The sequence below is a fragment of the Macaca thibetana genome, chromosome 9, assembly GCF_024542745.1.
Source record: "Macaca thibetana thibetana isolate TM-01 chromosome 9, ASM2454274v1, whole genome shotgun sequence".
Taxonomy (NCBI): domain Eukaryota; kingdom Metazoa; phylum Chordata; class Mammalia; order Primates; family Cercopithecidae; genus Macaca; species Macaca thibetana.
In genome coordinates, this window is record NC_065586.1 from 23,182,847 (window position 1) to 23,200,352 (window position 17,506).

General features: G+C 44.4%; 1 protein-coding gene across 1 annotated transcript in view; it reads right to left on the reverse strand.

Moving 5' to 3' along the window:
* C9H10orf67 (chromosome 9 C10orf67 homolog) overlaps positions 1-16,679 on the reverse strand; it is a 142,051-nt gene extending 125,372 nt beyond the window's left edge. Inside the window, exons 1-3 of the mRNA XM_050803107.1 lie at positions 16,585-16,679; positions 16,149-16,247; positions 5,285-5,405 (exon numbers count right to left, since the gene is read on the reverse strand). Of these exons, the coding sequence (XP_050659064.1) occupies positions 5,285-5,405; positions 16,149-16,247; positions 16,585-16,679 (315 nt within the window). The remainder of the gene's footprint in view (positions 1-5,284; positions 5,406-16,148; positions 16,248-16,584) is intronic.
* Between the last annotated feature and the right edge of the window lie 827 nt (positions 16,680-17,506).

The following is a 17,506-nucleotide window of genomic DNA, read 5'->3' on the forward strand; positions in this document are numbered from 1 at the left end:
CATAACAAAATAACAATAGCTATAAAAATAAGCAGTTTTACATGCAATTTCTAACAAACATTGAAGAAATAGATATTCTCAATCTTATGTGAAGTATTCCAGAGAATAGACTAGGGAACACTTCTCATCTTATGAGGATACTGTGACCTTGGTACCAAGACTGAACAACAATAGTATAAGAAAAGAGTATTATAGGGTAAAGTCAGGAAGACCACGAACCCACCAGCAGGAACCAACTCCAGACACACCGGGAAGAAAAGGGAAGACCCTATCTCTACCAAAAATTTAAAAATTAGTTGGGCAAGGTGGTGCACTCCTGAAATCCCAGCTACTCAGCAGGCTGAGGTGGGAGGATTGCTTGATCCCAGGAGTTCAAGGTCACAGTGAGTTATGATTGTCACTGCACTCCAGCTTGGGCAACAGAACAAGACCCTGTCTCAAAAAAAAAAAAAAAAAAAAAAAAAAAAAAAAAAGATAGAGAGAGAGAGAAAAGAAAAGAAAAAATTATAGGGCAATCTCACTTCAAACAGATGAAAATAAATCCTCAATAAAATAATAGCAAATAATGTAGAAATGCAAAAAGGAATATTATGATCCAATGATCCAGTTGGGTTTATTTCAGGAGGTAAAGGATGGTTTACTATTCAAAAACCAAATTTTACCACATCATCAGATAAAGGAGAAAAGCCATATGACTGCATGATCATCTCAATAAGTCCATGAAAAGAATTCAAACCCAGTCATACATGATTTTTAAAAACGTATTTTATTAATTAGAAATAGAAGAAGGTATCCTTAATCTAACATTTGTATCAAATTTTGGTTCAGCTATAACAAAAAATCCAAATAGCCAGGTTTGGTGGCTCATGCCTGTACTCCCAACACTTTGGGAGGCCAAGGCAGGACGATCACTTGAGGCCAGGGATTTAGGACCAGTCTGGGCAACATATTGAGACCCTGTCTCTACAAAAAAGTAGAAAAATATTAGCCAGCTGTGGTGGCACACACCTGTAGTCCCAGCTACTCAGTAGGCTGAGGTGGGAGGATCACTTGAGCCCAGGAAGTCAAGGCTGTTGTCACCTATGATCCTGCCACTGTACTCCAGTCTACGTGACAGAGTGAGACCCTGTCTAAAAAATAAATAAATAAATAAATAAATAAAATCTAAGTAACATAAGCATAAATGAGAAATAAGTTAATTTCCCTAGAAATCTACCTATAAGCAATCAATGGGTGAAATGATCTAAGATTCTTCTGTTTTATTACTCTGCTGTATAGTGTTTCAACCTCATGGTCCAAACAGTAGGATCCATGCTCTAGCAGAAGAAGTAAGAAAAGGAAAACAGGAAAAAAGGAAGGAAAACCAGGAAGGGAAGGGGAGGGAAACTGGGAAGGGAAGGGGAGGGAAACCAGGAAGGGAGGGAAACCAGGAAGGGAGGGAAGGGGAAGGAAACCAGGAAGAAAGGGGAGGAGAGGGAAACCGGGAAAAGAAGGGAGGGGAGAGAAACAGGGAAAGGAGGGGAGGGGAGAAAAAGGGAGGGGACTGGAAGGGGCACCAGGACAGGAAGTGAAGGGAACCGAGACAGGAACCGGAAGGGAAGGGAACCGAGAAGGGAACCAGGATGGGAACTGGTGACAGGTGAGGCCAGTTGGACTTCCTGGATCCAGTGGGGACTTGGGGAGCTTTCCTGTCTTACAAGAGGATTGTAAAACGTACCAATCAGCACTCCGTAAAACGCACCAAACAGCGCTCTGTAAAACACACAAATCAGCGGGATTCTAAAAGTAGCCAATCACCGGGAGGATTGGCACTTTGATAGGACAGAAATGGGACACATGGGACGGTACAATAACGGAATAAAAGCTGGCAGTGGCCCATGCCCTCCCACCCCCTCTTCCACAGGATGGAAGCTTTGTCCTTTTGCTCTTCACAATAAACCTTGCTACTGCTCACTCTTTGGGTCCGTGCCATCTTTAAGAGCTGTAACACTCACCACAAAAGTCTGTGGCTTCATTCTTGAAGTCAGGAAGACCATGAACCCACCAGCAGGAACCAATTCCAGACACACTGGGAAGAAAAGGGAAGGGAACTCGGACAGGAACCGGGAAGGGAAGGTAACCAGGATGGGAACCGCGGCAAGTACTGGCAAGGGAAGGAAAGGGAACCGGAACAGGAACCAGGATGGGAACTGGGAAAATAAGAGAACTGGGAAGGAAAGTGAACCGGGAAGGGAAAATAGGAAGGGAGGGGAAGGGAAACTGGGAGAAGAAGGGGAGGGAAACTGGGAGAAGAAGGGGAGGGAAACTGGGAGAAGAAGGGGAAGGAAACTGGGAAGAAAGAGAAGGACAGGGAAACTGGGAAGGGGAGGGAAACTGGGAAGGGGAGGAAAACTGGGAAGGGAGGGGAGGGGACCAGGACGGGAACTGGGAAGGGAATAAGGAAGGGAAGGGATGGGAACCAACTGGAAAGGGAACCGGGAAGGGAAGCGGAACGGGAACCAGGATGGGAAGGGAATCAGGAAGGCAAGGGAATCAGGAAGGCAAGGGAACCAGGAAGGGAAGGGAACCAGGACGGAACTGGAAAGGGAACCAGGAAGAGAAGGGAAGCAGGACAGAAACCAGTCAGGGAAAGAACGAGACGGGAACTGGAAACGGAACCGGGACTGGAACAGGGAAGGGAATCTGGACGGGAACTGGGACGGGAACAGGGAAGGAAAGGGAACTGCGATGGGAACCGGGAAGGGAAGGTAAACGGGAAGGGAAGAGAAACTGGGAAGGGAGGGAGGGGAGAGGAGCGGGAGGGAAAAGGTGAGAAGCCACAAAGGGTAAGGGGAGTAGGGGAGGGGACTTGAAAGGGAACCCGGACGGGAACCTGGACGAGAACCGGGAACGGAGGGGATCGGGAAGGTAAGGGAACCGGGACGGAAAATGGGAGGGGAACCGGAAATGGAACAGGGAAGGGAAGGGGACGGGACAGAACCGGAAGGGACGGGAACGGACGGGAACCCTGACGGGAACTGGGAAAAGAAGGGAAGGGACTGGGACGGGAACTGGGATGGGACTGGAAAGAGAAGGGAACCAGGACAGGAAATAGAGACAGGAACTGGGAAGGGAAGAGAAGGGAACTGGGACGGTAATAAAGGAAGGGAAGAAAACCGGTACGGGAACCGGGAAGGGAAAGGAAGGGAACCAGGACGGAACCGAGAAGGGAAGGGAATCGGGGAGGTAACCGAGGAGTGAAGGGAACCGGGATGGGAAGGGGAGGAAAACCGTGAAGGGAAGGGGAGGGAAACCGGGATGTGAGAGAAGTGGAAGGAAACCGGGAAGGGAGGGAAGAAGAGGGAAACCGGGAAGCGAGGGGAGGGGACCGGGAAGGAAACTGGGACTGGAACCAGTACGGGCACCGGGAAGGGGAAGGAAACCAGGAAGGAAGTGGAGGGGAGGAGAGACTGGGACGGGAGCCAGGACGGGAAGGGGAAGGGGAGGGAACCGGGCGGGAACCGGGAAGGGAGGTGAAGGGAACCAGGACTGGAACCGGAAAGGGAAGGGAAGGGAACCAGGAAAGGAAGGGAAGGGAAGTGGGATGGGAACCAGGAAGGGAGGAGAAGGGAACCGGGAAGGGAAAAGAGGGGAACCGGGACGGGAACCCGGAAGGGCAGGGCACTGGGACCGGAAGGGAAGGGAACCGGAATGGGAACCGGGACAGAAACCGGGAAGGTAAAGGAAGGGAACCGGGATGGGGAGGGGAGGGGAACCGGGAAGGAAACCGGCAAGGGAAAGGAAGGGAACGGGGATGGAGAGGGGACGGGGTTGGGGGGTAGGTAGGGGAACCAGGCGGGAAGAAGGGGAGGGGAAGGGAAAAGGGAAAGTGAAGGGAAAAGGAGGCGAAAAGGGAAAGGGAAGGAAGGGAAGGGGAATGGGAAGGAGCAGGGAGGGAAAGAGGAGTGAGGGGAGAAGTGACAGAGGGCGTATTGAACTGTGTCTCAAAGAAGGTTCCCCGGAGCTGCCATAGACCATTTCCATCTGAATCCTACTGACCATAACATGGTCATTTGGACACACTTAGTTACAAAAGAGTAAAATAAAATGTTTCTGAAAGTATAAAAGAAGACAATAAACTGGCAAATATGTAGGAAAGAGACATTCTCAAAAGTTAGTAGCAGGAGTGTAAATTGGTACAATCTCTATGCAGGGCACTTTGGCAATATCCTTCAAAATGACTAATTCATACATCCTCTGACTCAGAAATTCCACTTTTAAGAATTTACATCACAGATTTACTGGCATATGAGTATGTGCAGGACTATTCATCACAGTAAAATATTAAAAATGACCAAAATGTCCATCAATATGGAAAGCTAAATATATGATGCATATTTTGTGATGTAATATACTAGTGAAATAAATGAGGAAGCTCTATGTGTCAATATGGAACGACTTCCAAGTGTAAAAACAAAATCAAGGTAGACAAGAGTGTTTATAGTGTTATGCTACCTCATGTGACAGCTTTATTGATTAGGGTTTTTAATAATAACTCTTCATCTCCAACGTACATGCAATACCATGTTCCTTTACAATCAAAAAAGATCCAGGCCAGGCACGACGGCTCACGCCTGTAATCTCAGTATTTTGGGAGGCTGAGGTGGGTGGATTGCTTGAACCCAGTAGTTCCATACCAGCCTGAAAAACATGGCAAAATCCCATCTCTACAAAACATACAAAAAATTAGGTGGGCATGGTGGCACGCACTTGTAGTCCCAGCTACTTGTGAGGCTGAAGTGGGAGGATCACCTGAATCCTGGAGGTGGAGGCTACAGTGAGCTATGATCACACCCCTGTACTCCAGCCTAGGTGACAGAGTAAGACACTGTCTCAAAAAAAAAAAAAAAAAAAAAAAAAAAAAAAAAAAAAAAAATTCAAAGAAAATTTAACAAAAATGTCAAAATTTGGCAAAGTTGAGATGGTGGGTTACACAGTTATCCATTATATATGCAAAAATGTTTGATAATTTTTTAAAGTATCAAAAATAGAAAATGTTCACAGATGTCAAAAGAATTTCCAACCAGAGTAACAAAATACTTTACTAAACAAATTAACATACGTAAGTATGACATAAATATAAGTAGTAGCTTATATTAATTTGTTGAAGTACAACTATCATTCAGCTGTTTGTCAAAGATGCTAACATTTTAAAAATTTTAGTTCACTTTTGTCTATGAAAGAAACATGAAGGCAATTAATGCCAAAAATTTTCTCAGAAGTTTCAAAACAAATTCAGATTTACCTGTGCTAACTTTTGCGTGGATGAACTCAATTCTTTTACTGACAGTATTTCACTGGAATCGGTTTGAGTGGCATGGTCTGTGCTGAAAAAGCCAATCTTTAAATCATCTGAAATGTTAAGTCTGAAAACAAAGGAAATGAAATGTGCTTTATGTCATATATATTTTCTTAGAAATAGATGTTAGTGTGTATTTTTTTGTGTAAATCATATCATATTTTAAGTATTCTAAGAGGTTGGTGAGGTGAGGAAGCCTCTGAATTAGCTCTTGTGATCTGGAGCTAATGAAGATAATGAGATTATCAAATTCCCTGGACTGAGGCATATTGCTCTATGAATACTCAACTGATTTCCACTTTTCTGAGATGGTCAATTTATATACCTGCTTTTAATATCTTCCATACTGTTACTGCCTGTGCTACTGCTGGAAATCATCCTAGGTTATGCATGGGCCTATTCAGCAGAAATCCTTTAAGATAGTGGTTCTCAAAGTATGGGCTGAGGATCCCTGGGGTTCTGGGATACTCTTTTAGAAAATCTATGAGATCAAATTAATTTTATAATAGTATTAAGATTTTATTTGTCTTTTTTACTATCATTATGTCACAAATGGTCAATGGAGTTTTCCAGAGGCTACAGATTATACAGAAGCAGCTCTCTTCCATTAAGCCAGGCATGGAAAAGCTTTGCAAAATGTGAAACAGTGATATTCTTCTCATGAAAGTTTTTGTTTTAGAACAATACAGTTAGTTTTTCTTTAAAATATGCTATTTCCAGCTACTCGAGAGGCTGATGCAGGAGGATTGCTTGAGCCCAGGAGGTTGAGGCTGCAGTGAGCTATGAATGCACCACCACACTCCAGCCTGGGCAACAGAAAGAGAACCTGTTTCAGAAAAATAAAATAAATAAAACCTGGTATTTATATTAATACATACCTGGTTTATCCTTATTTTAAATGAATCAATTTAAATATATTTTAATTTTCTTCTTTTAAATTTCTCATCTGGCAACTATCAATAGACAGGACCAACATAAACCACATCTCTTTGAGGGTGCCAATTTTTTAAGACTATAGAGAGGTCTTGAAACCAACAAGTTTGAGAATTGCTTATTTAAGATGATCACACCACCTTCCTATATTTGATTTTCAAACATTATTCCTGAAAAATGTGAATAGGCCAGGAGCAAGTGTTTGTAAATTCTTTCTACAGATTTCTAAGGACAGGCATCTCAAACAGCATTAAGAAGGCAATTTTCTGGATGCACTCTGTTAATTTGATCAAACTTACCACAACTGTTTCTAAAATGTCAGCTAAAATAAGAGAACCACAAAAGCCCAAGTAGAATTATCAGACTTCTCAGCGTAGGTGCCAAAGGCAGAATGTCTGTGCTTCTATCCCGCCTCTTCTGCTGACAAGAGCAGACCCCAATGCGGGGCACCCCATGGCAACTCCCCTCTTCTTGTATGCTGGCTGAACCTCAGATTTGTCCCCCACAGAACTCAGATGAAGTTGACCATATTCCCAGTGCCAAGTGTAACTCCAAGCTGGGCTACGCCCATCACAGTTATCCTACCCTCCTTGGCAGTGGATATCCAGGGATGGGTGTAGAACCCAGGTCTGAAGAGGGAGACATTAGGAAAGGTTTGTTGGGAGCTAGTAAGAAAGCTTTTTAGACTCCCACAAAGGGAGCACCAGAGGAGAGTTTTCTTCTTTCACTCTGGATATTGCCAAGGGTGGAAGTAATGCCAAGAACTGGCACAGTCACTCGGTGACCACAAGGGGAGCGAGCCAGGGCATAGATGATGAGCTTTCAAAAAAGATGGAAATAGGTTGGGCACGATGGCTCATGCCTATAATCCCAGCACTTCGGGAGGCCAAGGTGGGAGAAGCACTTGAGATCAGAAGTTTGAGATCAGCCTGGCCAATATGGCGAAACCCCGCCTCAACTAAAAATAAAAAATTAGCCGGGTGTGGTAGCACGTACCTGTAATCCCAGCTACTTGGGAGTCTGAGGGACAAGAATCGCTTGAACCTGGGGGGGCAGACGCTGCAGTGAGCCGAGATCGCACCACTGCACTCCAGCCTGGGTGACACAGCAAGATTCTATCTCAAAAAAAAAAAAAAAAAAAAAAAAAAAAAAAAAAAAAAACGATGGAAATAAATTTGACTGATGACTTTGCTTGGCCATTGACTCACTTAGCTCTGAAACCTGTCATACCTCCAGTCTTCCTGTAATGTCACAGAGTAAATGCACCAATTGTTGGCAGTTTCTGTCAACTGTAGCTGAAAGCATCCTGACTGGTACTCTAGCTACATGGCATTAGATAAATTACTAAACCTTTCTGTGCCTTAGTTTCCTCTTATGGAAAATGATAGTCCCCACTTCATAGACTTACTGTGAGAATTTAGTGTGTTAATACTTAGAAGTATTTTGAATGATCCTTGATACAACAGTAAGCCCTCAAGAAATGTTACCCATTATTAGTACTACAGTGGTGGTTGTTTCTACTGTCACTCTGATGTTTTGAAATGTCATAGGTTTTTCATCATATTTGAAAAAACTATTAAAGCATAGCAATATCAACTAAGAAAGGCCATTTAATGTGAAAAGTCCTTGAAGTAAAATAAATAAATAAAATAAATATCAAAGATCTTCAATTAATCCCACAAAATTTTAAACTTTCCATACACTAATTACAGTAAACAAATAAAAATATGCTATATATTCTGAGGTAGTGATGAGCACCATTTCTCATTACATACACCCCATGTAACTTACTCATGTGTCGCGTATCTGCTAGTTAAATGTTCCCCCAAATACATCTGTACCTTAACAATACCCTCAGCCTAGGATTAAGTCTCCCCACAGTTGTACCTATCAAAACTATATGTAACCACTTTCTTTTCTCCCTTCTTTTGCCTTCCATTCTCTTCCCTTCTCAGGGTGAAGGAATCAACATGGAGGTCAAGGACATGGGTCCATAAAAAAAATTGGGAGTCATGCATAGAAGAACAGCAAGCCTGTTGGCTAAGAATGTGGGTCAGTTGGGGGAACAGGGGAAGCAGCACAGAGGTGGCACACAGAGAAGAGGACCACAATAGTGGGAGACCAGATACATTGAATGAGTAAGTAAATGTTCTCAAAATGACAGAAGTCAAGTTTTTCAGTTCTAGGAAAGATATTTACAAACATAGGGAAAGAGTAGACTAGAAAGTTCTCTGAGACAAGGAAATGGAATGGGAAGAATTGGTATGAATGCATGCTTTTATAAATATAGATACATAGATACATAAATAGTTGCAGGTGCATATATGTGTGCACATATATATGTGAACATATATGTATGTGCATATATTTATACATATCTGTTTCTAGTTCTGTCCAATGAGAGGGCCTAGAAGAATGGCACCCCAGTAGTGATAAGCACATCTAACACTCAGATGTTGGTTTCTTTTCTTTCTTCTCCTTTTTCTTTTCAATATATTTTTTCTTTCTTCTCCTTTTTCTTTTCAATATATTTTTTGAGACAGCGTCTTGCTTTATCACCAAGGCTGGAGTACAGTGGCGTGATCTCAGCTCATTGCAATCTCTGCCTCCTATGTTCAAGTGATTCTCACGCCTCAGTCTCCGAAGTAGCTGGGATTACAGGTGTGGACCATCACACCTGACTAATTTTGTATTTTTAGTAGAGATGAGGTCTCCCCATTGGCCAGGCTGGTCTCAAACTCCTGGCCTCAGTGATTCACCTGCCTCGGCCTCCCAAAGTGCTGGGATTACAGGTGTGAGGCACCACGCCTGGCCCCAGATGTTGGTTTCTAAAAACCATCCTCCACTAAAAGAAATGACGTCTCCTTGAAAAAATGGTTCATTCCAAGACTGGAATAAAAGTATATAAAATTATATAAAAGCAAAAGTATAAAAAGAGCCTGAAACATTTTGTTTGCCATAAAGTGAAGAAATGCTCAAAAGATGATGGGAAAATGTAAAAATGATGAAGAAACTAGACTGAAGAAACACCCACTGGACATATTTAAGACAATTTAAGCATCAAAATCAATAATGAAAGCATCAGATTATAAGCCATTGAATAAAATAGGAATCCATCAATCCATACTGATATGAATGAACAAATAAATGAGAATGGGAAGCTCTAATAAATGTAGAAAAAAATAGAAAAAAGGCAGAGAATTACCATGTGGCAGTCATCATAAAGGTGACATTAAGATAGGAGTCATCAGGCTGGGTGCAGTGGCTCACACCTGTAACCCCAGCACTTTGGGAGTCTGAGGTGGGTGGGTCACTTGAGCTTAGGAGTTGGAGACCAGCCTGGCCAACATGGCAAGACTTGGTCTCTATAAAAAATACAAAAAATTAGCCAGGTGTGGTGGCACACACCTGTAGTCCCAGCTACTTGGGAGGCTGAGGTGGGAAGATCACCTAAGCCTGGGAGGTTATGGCTGCAGTGAGCTTGGATTGTGTCACTGCACTTCAGCCTGGATGACAGAGTGAGATCCTGCCTCCAAAAATAAAAAAATAAATAAATAAAAATAAAAGAGAGGAGTCATCATTGGCGACCATGTCTGGTTAGTATAAGTTTTAGAAAAAAGGAAATTGTAATACCTAGAAAATAGTAATTTATGACAAAGAAAAGAATGGTAAATTTAAAATAGAGGACCTTGGTAGGCACCAACTCAACAAGGTCAAGGTTAATGAGGGGAAAAATTGAACCATGCCTACTAAAGTTGAAGCCCTGACAACCCAACCCGAGAAGTTCTTTATGACCAGGTGACTGAGGGAAAAAACCTCAAGCCTGATTCACAGATGGGCTCCTCACCAGCTGGTAGTTACCTGCAGTCTCAGAGCCACACTCAGAAGTGACCCTGAAGGACAATCATGAAGGAAAATCCTCTCACTGAATAAACTAGAAGCAGTATATTTGGTTGTCTATTTTTTCTGGATGAGGGATGGCCAGAATTACGTATCGATATTAATTTATGGGCAGCTGCTAAAGAGTTAGCAGGATGGTCAGGAACTTGGAAGGAACAGATTGAGAGATGGATGTCAAGAATGTCTGGGAAGAATTATGTGGATGAGCCTTTGAAAACGGGCACAGACTGTACAGGTGTTTGTGCGGCATCTGAATGCTCACCCAAGGGAATCCACTGTAGAGAAAGTAGTTAAATAATTAGACAAAATGACACGCTCTGTGGATATCCGTCAGTTTCCTTTTGCAGTCACCCCTGCTTGCTTGATAGCCCTTGAACAAAATGGCCATGGTGTCAGGGATGGAGTTCAACAACGTGGTTTTCCCCTTACCAAGGCTGGCCTGGCTACCATAGGTGCTGAGTGCCTAACTAGTCAACAGCAGAGGTCAATACTGACCTCCCAATATGGCAGCATGAACCAGAGGGAATAGCCAGCCACCTAGCGACAGGTTGATAGCACTGAACCTCTTCCATCATCCTCACTGGAACACACATTTCTTTTGGATATGGATTTGCATTCCCTGACTATACCACACTGGCCAGAACCACAAGGCATGAACTTACAGAACACCTTATCCATCATCACGGTGTTCTCACAGGAGCACTTCCCATCAAGGAACTCATTTCACACCAAAAGACAGGCAGCAATGGATTCATGCCCATGGAAATCAGTGATCTTATCATATAACCCATTACCCAGAAGTGGCTGGCCTAAGGTCAAATAGCTTGCTGAAGATTCATTTAAGGCCAGGCACAGTGGTTCATGCCTGCAATCCCAGCACTTTGGGAGGTTGAGGCAGGAAGATCACTTGAGCCCAGGAGTTCACGACCAGCCTGGGCAACATAGACCCTGTCTCCACAAAAAAACAAAAGCAAAATCAGCTGGGCATGGTGGCACACACCTGTACTGCCAGCAATATTTGGGAGAAGCAAATCCATGAAAGAATGTAGTTCTGTCTCACAGGACACAGTATATGCTTTGAAAGTATATGGTGCTATCTCTTCTACAGTCATAGGTCCAAGAATGAAGAGGCACCTCTCACTCTTATGCCTAATAACTCATGCCCAAAATTATAGTTTCCCGTCTCTGCAACTTTAGGATCTGCTGGTTTGGAAATCTTAGTTCACAAGGGAAGAATGTTGTTTCCACCAGAAAATATAACAGAAATTCTATTGAATTAGATGACACTGATGACCGGTCACTTTGTGATCCTTATGCTGCTGAAACAAAGGCAGAAAAGGGGATCACTCTACCGGCTGAAGTGATTGATTCTGAATACCACGGGGCAATTAGGTTGCTGGTGAACAATGGAGTCAAGGAGAATTCTGTCTGGAACCCAGAGGATTCTTTGGGGTGCCTCTTAGTGTTTCTGTGCCCAGTAGTAAAGATTAATGGAAAAAAGGCAGGAAAAAAAAAAAAAAAGCAGAACTTTTAGGAAGTCAGGACCTCCAGGAATGAAGATTTGGATCTCACAACTAGGTAAGGAACTTTGACCTGTCTGTACCTTTCAGCAAGTTTTGCAGCCACTGGGCAAGCCATCCCTGCAGACCAGCAGTTGTCACGCCCTCTGGCAAGTTTCTCTGCCACAATGTCTTCTCCAAAGAGGTATCATCCTAATCTCAGCCTTCGAGGGCGGGTCTTCTAACTCCTTAGTTCCTGCCCTGTTTCCTCTTCCTCAGACCTGGAGGTCATAGCTGCTTTTTGCATTTACTATCACTGTATTGCATAGAGTCTTCTTTTACCACCTTACTGCCTTTTACTAGTTAAAATTCCTTCTTACTGTTTAAAAAAGAACAGGAAATAGTCCCTGTTCAAGTTAGCGGTGAGGTTTCTGCCTCCTATCTGGACCCCGAGTGCTACATCAATATAGTAAATATAAACAGCCATGGGAACTAACTCTGTTTCTGTATAGTCTACACTGCTGCACATTTAACAGACCTCAGTGATTCACTTTTCCAGGCTAGAAATGCAATCCTTTACCTTACCTAGTGGTAAGTGGCTCCTTTTTACTATTCAGCCACATTTTTCATTAAGCACGAACACGTATGTTCTTCTGTTCCTTCCCATTTTAAGCAAAAGACCTATCATGGGTGGTTTATGGAATGTGAATAGTTTTTATCAATATATTTTTTTCAGGATATGATTTAGAAATTTGAAATTCTGTTTTCAGTTATTTCTGGTGCCATTATATTACAATAATACAATATGATATTTTAAAATCAGGTCCAGGCTGGCTGCTGTGGCTCATGCCAGCACTTTGGGAGGCTAAGGAGGGCAGACTGCTTGAGCTTAGGAATTTGAGACCAGCCTGGGCAATGTGGTGAAGCCCCGTCTCTACAAAAATACAAAAAAAAAAAAAAATTAGCTGGGCATGGTGGAACACACCTGTGGCTCCACCTAGTCAGGAGGCTGAAGTGAGAGGATCCCTTGAGCTCAGGGATCAGAGGCTGCAGTGAACTGTGACCGTAATACTGCACTCCAGCCTGGGTGACAGAGGGGGGGCTGGAAGTGGCAGATTCTTCTTCTAAATCTCTGATGAGGATAAGCCCATGACTCTCCAGTTTCACCAGTCCTAACTGTTTATGTGACTGACTAAAAAAGATCCAGCCCATTCAGAATCTAAGTGAAAGAGGAAGATTTTTTCTTCAGTGTCCCTTCAAATTCCAAATGTCTCTAATTTTAGCTAACAACCCTGCTGCCTAGAATGGAAACCCACATCACAACAAATTAGCTAAGTGGTTCCTACACAGTCTTTATTTATAGGTTCAGCAATTCTATTCCTGAGTAATAAGTTGGTTGTTATGCATAAAACAGAATTTGGGGAAGATAATTATGTTTTTAAAAATAAATTAGATACAAAATTAACATCCTAATTTATTTTGGAAAACAGACCTATGGATATGTATTAATAAAATGCAATGACTCTTCTCACTGAATCCTAGAATTATCCATCCTACAAATGTTTATTAATAAATCAGTCAATGAAGATAGCATTAGGTGTGCTAAACTTTCACTGTGGCATATTTCTCAGTGCTAAATAAGAATATTGCTTTCTTTTGTTCCTCTTCAAATAACACAGAACTTTGATGTGCCCCATGGCTCATAAACTTCTCTAACTACACTCACTTCCTGGCTGATGTCACCAAGGCTCTCAGCTTAAGACACCATCTTTGTGCTAATTATTTCCAAACTGATATTGCCGAGCTGAACCTCTCTTCTTAACTTCAGACTCATCTAATCAACTACCTACTTAACAGCCTAAACTGATGTCTAATAGTCACTGCTGACATATCATGACCAGAAGTAAGCTTATGATATTCCCTTCAGACCTGTTCATCTCATTATCTTCCCTTTTCTGGTTACTGGCAATTCCATTCTACCTGTTCATCAAGGTTTCTCTGGACCTCCAACCACTGCTACCCCAAAGTCATCTTCCACAAGGAATATTATAATAGTCTCCTGTTTCCTTGTTTCTGCCCTCGTCCTCACTATAGTCCATTATCAAAACAGCAGTCAGAGTAATCCCATTGAAGGATAAATCAAATCATGTCACTCCTCTTTCCCAATCCCCTCATGGCTTCCCATCTCAAAGTAAAAGCTGGAGTCCTTACGGTAGTCTAAAGTCCCTCACCACAGGCACTGAACCCCTTCCCTCTGACTTCACCTCCACTATTCTCCCTCTCTGCTCCAGCCACACTGGCCTCCTTGCTGCTCCTAGGACATCCAGGCACCGTCTTTCTACCCAGTGTTCTCTCTGCCTGGAACACTTGGTACCCTGATAGATTCTTAGGGCTCCCCCCTCAAGCCTGCAAGTCTTCACCTCAATGTCATTTTCTCAGTGAAGCCTTCCCTGATCACCATTTCTAAAATCTGCAATCCAGGCCGGGCATGGTAGCTCATGCCTGTAATCCCAGCACTTTGGGAGGTCGAGGCTGGAGGACTGCTTGAGCCCAGGAGTTTGAGACTACCCTGGGCAACACAGCAAGACCCTGTATTAAAAAAAATTAGCCAGGCATGCTGGGGTGTGCCTGTTGTCTCAGCTACTCAGGAGGCTGAGGTGGAGGGATCGCTTGACTCCAGGAGTTCAAGGCTGCACTGAGCCATGATCATTCCACTACTCTCCAGCCTGGATGACAAAGTGAGACCCTGGCTCTAAAAAAAAAAAAAAAAATTAAATCACAACTCCCTCCCCACTTGCCACACACACACACTCACTCACTCACTTTCCTCTTCTCCCTCCCTGTGTTAGGTTTCTTCCTTATCACTAACCACTATCTAACTTATTATATAGTTTACTTGTTTATCTAGTTTATCATCAGTTCCTGACTAAGATGCAAACTCCACAAAGGCTGGGCTTTTGTCTGCTTTGTAGACCACATTCAGCACCTGAGCCTCTCTCATTCACACCCAGGCACTGGCTCAGTTGCCCTAGTACTTTGGGTGAAGAGGAATGAATATGGGCGTCAGTGGTTATTTTCTTCAGTCAATGAGCACCCTGGCACCATTGGTCTGCCCTTGAGCCCAGCAGGTGCATTTTTTGGGGGAGCTACCCAACCATGGAATGCCAAGGAGTCCAGGGCAGGACACCATTCCTATCAGCAAACACTAGAACAGGGTAGACGCCGTGTGCTTCTGGTGTTTACCACATGCTGCCTCTAATAAATGCTATTCACAACCATCACTAGACCAGGTCCCGTACACCCTGACCCATTTTAACAAACGTACCCATTGAATACAGTGAAGCTAGGGAAGCCGAGCCCAGCAGCACTGCCTCACTGGGTCAGTCCCACTGCTGGGCTAGGACAACTGTGGTCCTTTCTTCTTACCCTGGAGCTGCTTCTGTGTGAGGGGCTTGCCCCTAAGCCAGCCCACCTGGCACCATGAGGTCCCTGCCTAATACAATGGTAAGTTCTCCCATAGCAGCTAAGCTAGCTCTGGCTACCTATTGATTTGAAAAGGTTTTTAGAAAGAAATTTGCATTTTCCCAGAAACATCAACTCTACATTATCCAAATAAACAACAAAGCTAGAACACAGGGAGCAAAGGATTATGAAAGGGAGGGGTTATAAACAAGGATCAAGGAATAGCAAATAATGACATCGGCAAACACTTCTATGATTCTGCTATGGTCTGAATGTTTGTGTCTCCTGAAAATTCATGCTGAAATCCTAAGCCCCAAGATGACCATATTAGCAGGTGTGGACTTTGGAGGTGACTAGGTCATGAAAGTGGAGCCCTATAAATGGGATTAGTGTCCTTCTAAAGGCAAAGTGGGAGCGGGTGTGGGGGAAAACCCCCTTGCCCCTTGCCCCTTGCCCCTTGCACCATGTGAAGACACAGCCAGGAGGTACTGTCTGTGCAGAAGTGACCCTCATCAGACCCGGAATCTGCCAGTGGGCTTCCCAGCCTCCAGAATTGGGAGAAGCAAATTCCTGTTGCTTATAAGCCACCCAGCCTATCCTGTTTTGTTACAGCAGCCCGAGGGGACTAAGACGGGTACTGTGTCCTAGATTAGCTCATTAAATATTCACTATGATCTATGAAGCAGGCACTACTCTTCATCGTTCATGAACGATTATTTCCCGCTGAGAAAACTGAAGCACAGAGAAATCAGTCGCCTAACTCACGGCCCCTGTGAGAGGGTCGCCAAGATTCTGGAACCCGGGCAGTCTGGCTCCAGAGTCCGTGCTCTTAGTGTCCAGCTATACACTTGAAGAAGTGAAAACTGCAGCTCTTTTCGGACAGTGATCCCCTCGAAAAACAAACAAAAAACTGAAGCCCAGCGGCTGGAGCAAGGGGCCTGGAAAGGCGTTGAGCGAGGACCGGGGTGCGAGGGCTCCGGGGCGGGCTGCCGGGGACTGCCTCTATCGCGGGTCACCTGGGGTTGAACTGGAATTGTTCAATAGAGGCCTCCAGGCCCTCCAGGATCTTCCGGCATTCCTCTGTCTCAGGCGTGTCGCCCCAGTTCGCGGGCGAGGGAAAGGAAGGAGAGGAGGTGTGGAGGGAAGGAAGAGGGGGAAGAAGTGGGAGGAAGGGGGAAGAGATGGGAAGGAGGATGGGGAGGGAGCACGCGCAGGAGGAGGGGATTGGGGAGTGGAGAGGGGTAGGAGAAGGCTGGGCGGGCTCCCGAGCAACCCCGCTGCGCTTCCACTGTCCCGCCTGCCTCAAGGCTTCCCCACAAGGCAGCCACAGCCTGGCGGCCGCTGCGATACCCCAAAAGAAAGCTGCACCCCTGTAAATAAACCTTCAGCCTCCTGCCACGCCCCCGGACCCTGCTCGCTTCCTCCTCTACCCAGGCGCGGAGCTTGGCCTACCTCGTGGACCCGCGCATTTGCGGGGGCTTGGATTCCCGAGCTTCTCGCTTCCTACGCGCGCGCCAGAGCCACAGCTCGGTGGCCTTGGCTTTCATGGCCTCCTAGCGTGTGCCAAAGGTTCCCCTCAGGGAGGAGGAAAAACAGTGAACCCATGTAATAACTATGCTCATGATATAATGAGCCCTGCGATCCCGGACCAAGGCCATCATAAGAGGAGAGCAGGCTGCCTAATAAACTGCCTCCACCTACCACAAACGTAGGCTTTCCTGGACGAAATATTTCCTTGCAGAGATTAAACAGATTTCTATTTAATAAGGTCAGGTGAGAACATAAGGCGTTAAGTCTTAAACTATACCATCTAGTGTGGAATTCAATTTTACCAAATTTCTACAATAATAAAAGTTTATAGTGAAACTGTTGTCATTCTTAGTTTTAAGTTATGTATAACTCATTGTCAACTAATAGGAGACACCTATTCTAATATCAGTATGTCATTGCCATTGTTTTTCTATAAACATTGTCTAATTTTCTTTTTAAAATGTCATTGTCTGGTTTAGAACTGTCTATACTACATCTGCATTTCAATATATTATCTACAGAAAAATAATTTTTTTCTTCTCTCTCTTCCTCTTCTTCTTCCTATTTTGGAGCCGGAGTCTCGCTCTGTCGCCCAGGCTGGAGTACAGTGGCGCGATCTCGGCTCACTGCAACCTCTGCCTCCCCGGTTCAAGCAATTCTCCTGCTTCAGCCTCCCGAGTAGCTGGGACTATAGGCACACAGCACCAAGCCCGGCTAATTTTTTTTATTTTTAGTAGAGACGGGGTTTCACCGTGTTGCCCAGGCTGGTCTAACTCCTGAGCTCAGGCAGTCTGCCTCCCTCGGCCTCCCAAAGTGCTAGGTAACAGGCGTGAGCCACCGTTCC